We start from the raw sequence: 11,700 nt of genomic DNA, 5'->3' as shown, positions 1-11,700 counted from the left end.
GTGTGTGTGTGTGTGTGTGTGTGTGTGTGTGTCTGCGAGTCCGTACAATAAACAGGGGTGTTATTCATATGATGTGGCCTGGTTTGTTTTGCCGTGCTAAATCACCGTCCCTTGTCGAAAACGTCTCTCGGCTTTTTGAAAATCTCGCTACAATGGGGCTAGGGGCACATTCACACCCTCACCCGTCCCACACACAGACATGCCTTTGATGGCAGAAGGTGATAGCGTACACATCGGTGGTGTCGGTCGGGGAGGATATTATGATGATGAATCACACATATTGTAACGACAGCACTGTGTAATGCCACGCTCCGGTTGGAAGTAACAAAATAAAAGCAGTGAGACAGATTGAAGAAAAAGGAAAAGACCGAGATAGAAAGAGAGAGAGAGAGAGGGTGGGGGGGTATGGTTCAAGGTCAGGCTTAATGAATGGAAAGGTACCTCTGCTCTACATACCCCCCGCACACACGCACACACACACACACACACACACACACACACGTCACCATGGGAACCATATCAGCCCTTAAAAAAAGGAGTCAAGTGTCGAACACTTTGCCTTCCTACGCACGCACACACGCACGGGTCGCACGCGCTACTGTGCATAAACATACAGGATGACAAGCACGAACACACACAAAACTCTATAATTCTTCTCCAGGGGAAGAAGAGATTACCGCCCTGTCATATACCTCGGGACGAGAGAGAGAGAGAGAGAGAGAGAGAGAGAGAGAGAGAGAGAGAGAGAGAGAGAGAGAGAGAGAGGGAGAGGACGGGAGAAAGAAAGAAAGAAAGACAGAGAATGTGGGGAGGGAGGGGATAAAAGAGTGTGTTCGGCTGAGTGTGTTCGCTGAGGGATGTACACGGGTTCCCCCATGTCTGTGTCCCTCAGTGCCCTAATAGACCTGCGACAGATCTGAGACTGTTCCGAGGTCTTTAGTCCGTCATTCAGCGAGCACACGGGAGATCTGAGGGGCCCGGTGTGTGTCCCTACCCCCACCCCCCCCCTGGGGTGGGGGGCTGGCTGCATGGGGCTGGGGGGCTGGGGCCGTTCACATGCCGCCACGATGGCCCGAGATAGTGCGAGCTGGATGGATGGATGGACTGAGCAATAACCATTCTGTCTGGCCAATGGTAATTATAGCCGATCCAACAACAACAAGCATGATCTACACATCATTGTTTCTCAAACAAGTGGGTCGGTAGACGCCGTACCTATGTTTGGGTTGCGGACCCATTTGTACGGGACGCGGAAAAATATCCCTTCGTTTTTCCATTTGTTTTTAGTTATTATAATTTGAGAAACTGCGCTATAGGCTACCACAACTTTGCTTTATTTTTACGTACATTGCCGGTTAAGACTGAGGTTGACAGGAAACGGAGAGAGATGGGTTAAGACGTCGGGATCGGGACTCGAACCTAGGCTGGATTACCAGCCTAGGTTTGAGCGCCCGGGCAAGGCCGTACCAGGCTGAGGTTAGGTTTTTGGTTAGTAGTCAGAGAACGTGCCAAACGCAACGTCGGACAATGGCTGACAACAATGTCAATATGTAGGAATTGTAGCAGGCTGTGTGTGTGTGTGTGTGTGTGTGCGAATGAATGAGACCCCAATCAGCTGACTGCTCAGTGTGAATGGCCGGCTGCTCGACAGTGTGTGACCTGAATGAGACCCCAATCATCTGCAGGGGTCAATGGGTCGTGCTACAAACAGTCATTCCACACACACTCACACACACACACACACACACACACACACACACACACACACACACACACACACACACACACACACACCTCTCAAAAATAGAAACGGAAAAAAAGATGATTACCACACGGTTGTGCAGGGACTAGCATACAACATTAGTACATCCCATGATTCCAAACAAACTGTAAATACGCATTCATCTCCCATTTCAAGTCTGCATCTGTCTGTGTATCTGACTGTCTCTCATCTATGTTTGCTTACGGTATAATATCCAACTTGGAAAGAGGCTTTACACACACACACACACACACACACACACACACACACACACGCGTGCAGCCGTGCACACGCACGCCCCTTCCTGTTCCCGTGTGTGATGTGGTGAGGTCGTGGGCCGCCACATCTGCAGCCTCACTGCAAAACAATAGGGGTGTGAAAATGAGGGACAGGCACCGAACCACACACACACAACAGCCACCCATAAATGGAACAAATATCTTACCACACACACACACACACACACACACACACACACACACACACACACAGTATATGAATGCAAAGGCACAAATACAATCTCACTCACACACGCGCACGCACACGCACACACACACACACACACACACACACACACACACACACACACACACACACACACACACACACACACTAAAATTAAAAAGGGGGAAGAAACCACAATTCTAATTGTGAAACTCGCCTTTTCTCATTTCTCTTTTTTTTCCCGGGCCCGTTTATTTGTGCTGAAAATATCTGCACGTCACTGCATGGCCAACCAAAAACCCGGCCCCGTCCGACACACAATGCACATGTGGTAGTCATCAATCATAATTATCATGGTTTAAAAAAGCCACAGCTGTTATTTGATTTTAAAAACAAGCCATAAGCGCAGAGGGCTGTTCCAGCGATACGTCAGGTTGTCAGCAGAGAGAGAGAGAGAGAGAGAGAGAGAGAGAGAGAGAGAGAGAGAGGCCTTGGCCTGCAGACCAGCTCTGCTGTGCTCCCCGACCCACCATGCTGCATGCCTGGAGGAGCTGCAAAGCACAGCCAGAGATGGAAGCAGTACACACAAAAGCATCAAAAGTAGCAGATCTGCAAGCTCATCATAACACTCAGCTCAGTGGCCTTGCGGTTAGAGTGTCAGCGCGGAGACTGGGAGGTTGGTCGGGGGTCATACCAAGGACTCAGGGACCGTGCCTCCCTGCTTAGCACTCAGCATCAGGGCCCCAGTGCCTCCCTGCTTAGCACTCAGCATCAGGGCCCCAGTGCCTCCCTGCTTAGCACTCAGCATCAGGGCCCCAGTGCCTCCCTGCTTAGCACTCAGCATCAGGGCCCCAGTGCCTCCCTGCTTAGCACTCAGCATCAGGGCCTCAGTGCCTCCCTGCTTGGCCCTCAGCATCAGGGCCTCAGTGCCTCCCTGCTTGGCCCTCAGCATCAGGGCCCCAGTGCCTCCCTGCTTGGCCCTCAGCATCAGGGCCCCAGTGCCTCCCTGCTTGGCCCTCAGCATCAGGGCCTCAGTGCCTCCCTGCTTGGCCCTCAGCATCAGGGCCCCAGTGCCTCCCTGCTTGGCCCTCAGCATCAAGGCCTCAGTGCCTCCCTGCTTGGCCCTCAGCATCAAGGCCTCAGTGCCTCCCTGCTTGGCCCTCAGCATCAAGGCCTCAGTGCCTCCCTGCTTGGCCCTCAGCATCAGGGCCCCAGTGCCTCCCTGCTTGGCCCTCAGCATCAGGGCCCCAGTGCCTCCCTGCTTGGCCCTCAGCATCAGGGCCCCAGTGCCTCCCTGCTTGGCCCTCAGCATCAAGGGTTGGATTGGGAGGTAATACGTTCCTGCGACATACTATAGCGTCATGTCCAGGGGGTGTACTTGTACATCATGTCCAGGGGGTGTACTTGTACATCATGTCCAGGGGGTGTACTTGTACATCATGTCCAGGGGGTGTACTTGTACATCATGTCCAGGGGGTGTACTTGTACATCATGTCCAGGGGGTGTACTTGTACGTCATGTCCAGGGGGTGTACTTGTACGTCATGTCCAGGGGGTGTACTTGTACGTCATGTCCAGGGGGTGTACTTGTACGTCATGTCCAGGGGGTGTACTTGTACATCATGTCCAGGGGGTGTACTTGTACGTCATGTCCAGGGGGTGTACTTGTACGTCATGTCCAGGGGGTGTACTTGTACGTCATGTCCAGGGGGTGTACTTGTACATCATGTCCAGGGGGTGTACTTGTACATCATGTCCAGGGGGTGTACTTGTACGTCATGTCCAGGGGGTGTACTTGTACATCATGTCCAGGGGGTGTACTTGTACGTCATGTCCAGGGGGTGTACTTGTACGTCATGTCCAGGGGGTGTACTTGTACATCATGTCCAGGGGGTGTACTTGTACATCAAGCTGCCTCACGCTACAGAGACAGTCGATCTGATATTTCTTTTGCTATTGAGCCATGCAGGCAGTACACGCAAAGTATCAAAAATAGCAGAGCTCGAAGCGTTTGGCGTCTAATTGGTGTATAAACTGTAGTGAGCCGCATTCAACCTTTCCCCATCATGACTCATTATAGTGCATCTTTATTTTTAAACACTTTCTCTCCTCCTCTCTCTCTCTCTCTCTCTCTCTCTCTCTCTCTCTCTCTCTCTCTCTCTCTCTCTCTCTCTCTCTCTCTCTCTCTCTCTCTCTCTCTCTCTCTCTCTCTCTCTCTCTCTCTCTCTCTCTCTCTCTCTCTCTCTCTCTCTCCCTCTCTCTCCATCGCTGCATGCGTGTTGTTTACTCTGCCCTGAGTCAGGCCGCTGTTATGGACTTCACACAACGCTTGTTTACGGTTGGCTCTAATCAGGACCAGATAACGGACCCAACCGTGTGTAGTAACCTACGGTATGTCTGGGTCCACATGGCGGGCGGCGCCGGGCGCGTTCCTTTGGAGCTGCTGGGCGTGTGGATGTATGCCTCGTGTGTTTCTAGCACTTTAAATATAGCTCTCTCTCTGTAACTGTCCAAATACACATTTTTCTTTCCCCTCGTATAGTCCAGGTACAGTACACACACACACACACACACACACACACACACACACACACACACACACACACACACACACACACACACACACACACACACACACACACACACACACACACACACACACACACACACACACACACACACACACACACACACACACAGCTATCCCTGTAAACAATTAAGTCTGGCGCGTGCAGAATCCATTAAAACGGGGATAGCAACTTAGGCATATTTTATACTTTGGTTATTCAAAAATAGCAGATATAGCTCGTAGCTTACATAAGTTGAGCCTTTGCATATGCCTGTAAGGTATATGCAAAGTGCTACGGCAAGTTCTATCATGGGCTATATGGAGTCTGAAGAGGTGGGTTTTCAGACTACGGTGGAAGATTGGGAGTTAGTCTGCAGTTCTGATTGCAACGGGAAGTTCATTCCATAGTTTTGAAACGCGGAAGGGAGAAGAGTTTGGGACGCGTGGAGCGTCTTGTCTTGGCTGTTTTTAGTGAATGTTCTGTCAGGTCTAAATGGGTTGAACCGGACCGAGCTGTGTCCGTGCATGGCACACTAAATGAATGAAGGGTCCAACACGAGAAAAAATGATTCAAAAGTAGGCCTATAGCAGCTTCAAGCTTGTAGATCTGCTACATTTGTGTCACGTATAGGCCGTTCATTTAAGGGGGGGAAAAAACACATAAAAGTTAAAATATGGAGAGGGGGTTTCTGCCTGACGACAGCAACGATTATGCATCCTAAGGGCATGCAATGATTCGTTGGCCTGAAGTTACCTCTCCCAATCAGCTCAACCCCAAAAACCCTAGACTCAACGAGTCACTAATAGAGCACGTCTCCTCGCCGTGACAGGGCTGACAGAGGTGACAGGCTCCCGCTGTGATACGCTGACAGGGGTGACAGGCTCCCACCGCGCTAAGAAGATGACGAGGAGGAGGCAACATGGAGGGTTGCTCTGTCTGTGTGTGTGTGTGTAATAATAGCATTGACAAGCCCCCTCCGTTCTATAACTGCTCTATGTCCTTGTGTACTCCCCCACGCATGCACGGCTGGAGCTGAGCTGGCTTTCCACAACACTGCTTAACCCATCAACACCTGATGAGGTCCATTCTTACTAAGTTCTCTGAAAACGTTATGTTGCTATAGTCACCCAAAATGATATGTAACTGGCCTCACATCTCAATTTATTTGGTTCCAGGGACCAAGAAGCAAAGATTTGAGTTATAGATGTTTTTTTATTTTTTAATAATAATTAGCCTAAATAAACAGATATTATAATAATTAAAAGTGCTACACGATCTAAAACGACACGGCCACTCTTTCGGTTTCAAAGATATAACATGACATGTTTTCCTCCTTCTCGACGACGGGGCCTTGTAGTCCAATCAGGAACTTCGTCCTGTCATGTAAGTATTTCTTCTTTTCCAAATTAGCCCATCATCAAAGCGCGGCGCTCGTCAGACAAGAGTGTGGATAAGTGTCTGGGGAAAGATCCATCCATCCCAGCCCTCCGCTCTGCTCCGCTCAGCCAGGCTGGCTCGACAAACAAACAGCCAGTGTGTCAAAACTCCCAACTGAGAAGGGCTTCTGAGACCACAGTTTACACTCGCTAGCCCGGTGGTCTGGCTTTATGAGCAATGCTTAGTGTCATTGACACATGCACACGCACACGCGCACACACACACACACACACACACACACACACACACACACACACACACACACACACACACACACACACACAACAACAAACACATATACTCATGCATGCATTCATACTCTCACAGACATACACATGAAGAGTATAGCGTGTACGTACAGATGCATTTGCACATACTCTCTCACACTCTCTCTCTCTCTCTCACACACACACACACACACACACACACACACACACACACACACACACACATGTGCGCCTGTGCACGCAGAAAACCTAAGCTCGTTAAGATGAAATCGGGGACCCCGGAGGCTTTGAAAGCAAAGATGGGGTGACGTAACACCTCCTTGCTTTCATGCTGTTTATCAAAGAGTTGACCTTACATGACCGAGGCCACGAGGTCAGATATGTTTTCTACAAGGCCGAGGAGGCTGACACATTTTACAAACGTTAAAAGGCACAGAGTGCGCACGTGCATGTGTGTAGGTTTGTCTATCTGTCCATGCCATGCCTATGTGTGTGTGTGTGTGTGTGTGTGTGTGTGTGTGTGAGTGTGAGTGTGTGTGTGTGTGGTGCATCATGCACCTCTCCCTATGACCGCAGCCCAGCTGTGTCAACACTCGAGCCCTCCGCACACCCTCTCATGTCAGACTGTGTGCCAGAGAGGCAGAAAGAAATGGAGTGTGTCTATGTTATAGGCCCGAACAAAGAGCAAAGGAGATGGTCCCCCGAGGAAAACCTGAGAGAGAGAGGTAGGGAGACAGAGAGAGAGAGAGAGAGAGAGAGATAGAGGGGTAGGGATAGGGGGGGATTGTAGGTCAGATGTGAGTGAAGGTAGGGAGACATCTGGAAAAGAGAAGGAGTCAGTGGGATGAGAGGAGGAAATTACAGCTGCCCAACAATGATTCATTGGGGAAAATTCTATTCTATTCTCTCTCTCTCTCTCTCTCTCTCTCTCTCTCTCTCTCTCTCTCTCTCTCCCCCTCTCTCCCTCTCTCCCTCTCTCCCTCTCTCTCTCTCTCTCCCCCTCCCTCCCTCCCCCCTCCACCACAGCCTCCTCCGACTCTTACCGGTAAAAGCCTGAAATAAAAGCCTTCTTTAGCCTGAAAAAATAAGTTCCGTACTCCCTGTCCGTGTCGACTGCTGGTCTCCACGAGAAAAAATGATTTCTAATCAGATGTAATTTCACTTCCACGTTCTTTGTTTTAAAGATATACACTGATGTTTTAATCTAACGCAGTGGTTCTCATCCAGTGGTCCTTGAGGGGGTTCCGGTGGTCCCCAGCTAAATGACGTAGAGTTGCTAACCAACAGATACAGTATTTAACTCTTGAGAGCGTGAAATGAAACCAAATGGACCCGTAAGTGTAGTGTACAGTACATACAAGAGTATACATTAAATTATTGTTAAACATCTGCAATTAATTAATTTACAATAAGTCTACACAATTGGAGAATGTAGAAGAATTGTTATTTTGATCAATGCTTGCCTGTTATCTCTCCTAATGGTGAGAGAGGACATAGATTTACGCACATGGACAGGTGGGTGCTGGGCTAAAGAGACATCAATTTACAGATGGATGGAAGCCGCACGCCATATTAGGAATAAAAACACTTCTTAATTTATTTGTCTGACAACGTTACGATCCCGCTGTGGTTCTTCATCAGGTCACCATGACCCTCTGATCTCCTAATGGTACCGATCAATCAATACAGCATGGAAGTGTGGACAAAATCCTCTCCAACGATAACAAAATACGTCTACGTTTTACGTCTGAGAGGCTAAATCTCCGCGGCTCAAATGCCGAATAAATAATGGACCTTGATATGGTTGAAAACCACTGTTCTAACGCCGATGTTCTCCCCACCCTCTCTCTCTCTCTCTCTCTCTCTAGCGATTTGAGCATGAACAACATCAGTGAGATCCAGCCCAGAGCCTTCCACAGGCTGCACCTGCTATCGGAGCTGTGAGTATTGAATCTTTCAACTCGCACTCAATTTATGAACGCCCAGCAAACCGGCAGCCGCTCTCATGCATGACAAGAGGCAGTCAATCTCTGCACCGGCAACATATCTGTTGGGTCTCGGTGACAGGGATTGATGGCTCGGCTCCGACTCTGATCTCTCTCTGTCTCTCTCTGTCTCTCTCCCTCTGTCTCCTCCCACGAGAATCGCCCTCGCAAACAAGTGGTGGAAAAAGTACTCCAATGTTTTCCTTGCGTAAAAATATCAACACTGTAGAAAGAGGCCTACTCAAGTTCGGAATTGAACTTGAAACTTAAAAGTGCAAAAGTGTTGGCATCAAAATGTATTTACCGGTAAGTACTACCAAAAAGTACTATATTATGCAGAATGTAGTTTAACGACTGTTAGCCGCTTCACCTCCCAATGTATGAATGAATGAACCATTGTAAAGCGCTTTGAGTACGCTATTAAAAATGCAATCCATTATACTTAAGTAAATATACTTAGTTACTTTCCACTGCTGCTCGCAAACAGTACAATGTGCGAGCCGCGATCCCAAAAGGGACGGCTCTCGCTACAGTCGGAGGGCGTTGAGCGGGAACCCGATATTCACACAGAGACGTGGATATGAGGGTCCTCGCTGTGCTTAAAGAGGACAGGTTCCTCTGCTCAGAATCCAACACCGCCGCCGGTCCGACGGAGCTCTGTGCCTCCCCCCTGGACACTGTTTCAAACTGGACAGCTCTGCAGGAGCCACGCAACACACACACACACACACACACACACACACACACACACACACACACACACACGCGGCCCCGCAAGCCAACACAAATACGCACATGCTAACATAGGAGAACCTGAGGACAGGGCTGGGGAACGTCAGGGAAGGCAAAAGATTGATACGACGCTTGTTTTTGAGCAATAAGGGGGCCGGGGGGCCCTCTGATGCTTCTCAGAGCACAGATGCATCAAACGAAAACGTCAAAAACCTGCAGGGATAAACTGCAGCTCCATAACTTATAGTGGAGTTACAGCTTATCTAATACATCATGCTATAGCTGTTCATCACCACGGCTGACCCGACCTGATCTTTTATGGATTGGACACTCACCAGAGAGAGAAGTCTGCAGGGTTTGGAGAAATAAAGCCAGGAGCCTCCGAGCCTGCCCCCATGCATAGACACTCCCCTGAGCACGATGCGTGTGCATTTGTGTATGTGCGTGCATGCGTGAGACTTGACTGTTGTTGGACGTGTATGTACGCATGTCACATGTGTATATGTCAGCCAGCACCTCTTCATTTACTACCAAAGTCAGGCAGTCGGCCATAAGGTGCGTGCGTGTGTGTGTGTGTGTGCGTGTGTGTGTGTGTGTGTGCGCTCGCATATTTGTGAGAGTGTGTGCCTGCCCAACTCCTACGTACGCTGGTGCGTTTGATCAGCCCTTGTTTCTCTTGCTAATGCTCACAGCTGCAGCCTGTGAGGCATGAGCTAATGTTGGATGAAAGTGGAATCCGGGGCTGGATAACACCACGTTGGTTGACTCTGAGTCACTGTAGTCACACTGGAGCTGACCTCAGAGTCAAAGAGCGGCCGGTGCCACGACTCTGTCTGTCTGTCTGTCTGTCTGTCTCCATCGCCACGAGTCACGACTCATGAAGAATCATTAAATTACTCTTTGAAATTAATCTTTGACTTGGGACAATTAGGCCCCATTTTGCAGCCAAATCTAGCCTGAATCACATCTGTGTCACATTGAAATCAGATTTGTTTAAATATGTTAAAATGCAGACAGGTCACATGGAATCTGATTTTTACAAATGTGACTTGAGTCACATTCAGAGGTGGTTTCAAATCTGATTTCAGGAGATCTGTCTCAGTCTGAATGCAACAACCTGATCTAAATCGGATTAATGTGACTTGTTTGCGTTTAGACTTATTGTGGCACAGATCTGATTCAGACTAGATTTGGCCTTAGACCACCGAAGTCTGACTTAACTTACACATGCTATCTGGGTCGCGTTTTATTTCTCACCATTCTGAATTCTCATAGACTTGTTATTGGTGCTCAGAGACCGAGCACAGGCAGCAGAGAAGAAGCGCCAGCCCCGCCCACCTCCAACACCTCCGTGCCCAGACGGCCCCCCGGCTCTTCCACTCACACCTTGGAATCCACAGTCACCAGCAGGCACACAGACGGAGAGTCCAGCTATAGGTCAGCTAGTCCAGAAGGAGAAGAATTGAATGGCTGAGGAGGAGAACGGATCCTCGTTTTACGAGGCTGCCATGATGATGAAGCATCAACTGACCATTTTCACCAGAAACGGAGTGTCAAATATGAGTGACTGACTATCGTAAACGATACAGAGCTAGTGTATATTCTGATTTCTGTCATTGTGGTTCAAGTGGTTAAACGCTTGTTAAAAATTATTCTCGGAAGCAGCTAGCTTAATTCATAGTCATCGTATGCCAGGTGTAGTGCGACACAAAAAAGCAGATCTACAAGCTCACAGCGCACCGCAAAGTGACGTGTTGCGGGCTTGTAGATCGGCTACTTTCACCATATGACTCGTAGCTGCCAATGCTGAATGTTTTATTGCGGACACAAAGACAAGACCAAAGAAAGTGTATATCATATGCAGGGAGGTGTGACTTGGAACAGGCTTGTTTTTTTGTGATCAACCAGAGACAGTCCACTCTATAGTCTGGCTCCAGCACCCCTGCATGTAGAACTTTATAGCCCCATGCAGCGATCTCCGTCTTTCTGTATCTCCCCGGCGTCCAACATCTTTATGGACAGGTTCTATTTCTTTGTAACTCGTCCAAGGAGGATGTTCCCTGCTATAAAGCTGTACAATTTTATGGCCTGCTGATCGTTTCTGGAGACACGCTGAGAGGACAAAATGATGTTCCAAGGCAGGGAGAGAGATGGGGGAATAAAAGGCACTGATCTCCCGCTTTATCAAGAAGCTTTAGAATGAAGTGGGAGCACGCCAGGCCAGCAGGTTATGGTAAATGCATCATAATCGCTTTAAAGAAATATAGAGCATATAGAGCTTTAGGAAAATAAACCAAAGGCTCTACAAGGCAAACATGCGTGTTTGAGACAGAGAGAGTTTGATGTGGATCTACTACAAGTGCTGGTTGGTTGGTTGGTAGCGAAACAAAAAGCAAAGGGGCCGGGCAAGTTGTAACTGGTAGAGTGATAAAGTGTTTGATGTTCGGTTCTACCTGTCTGCCTCTCTCTCCACTCACCTTCCCTCTCAATTCTCTCCACCCCGTTTCTCCAGGCTACGCCAAGTGAGACTCACTTCCTTTGATC

The 11,700-nt window shown here is 48.9% G+C and overlaps 1 protein-coding gene across 3 annotated transcripts in view; it reads left to right on the top strand.

Moving 5' to 3' along the window:
* lgr6 (leucine-rich repeat containing G protein-coupled receptor 6) overlaps positions 1 to 11,700 on the top strand; it is an 86,544-nt gene that overhangs the window by 27,074 nt on the left and 47,770 nt on the right. For 2 of the 3 annotated variants that reach the window (XM_083769380.1, XM_083769378.1), the window contains exon 2: positions 8,308 to 8,379. The exons of the other annotated variant lie outside the window; for it this stretch is intronic. In XM_083769380.1, coding sequence (XP_083625506.1) covers positions 8,308 to 8,379 — 72 coding nt within the window. The remainder of the gene's footprint in view (positions 1 to 8,307; positions 8,380 to 11,700) is intronic. 3 annotated transcript variants of the gene reach the window in all.

The sequence above is a fragment of the Protomyctophum parallelum genome (assembly GCF_964188405.1).
Source record: "Protomyctophum parallelum genome assembly, chromosome: 7".
In the NCBI taxonomy this organism is placed as follows: domain Eukaryota; kingdom Metazoa; phylum Chordata; class Actinopteri; order Myctophiformes; family Myctophidae; genus Protomyctophum; species Protomyctophum parallelum.
Note: the sequence above shows the minus strand (reverse complement) of the source record. Positions and strands in the feature narration are given on the sequence as shown.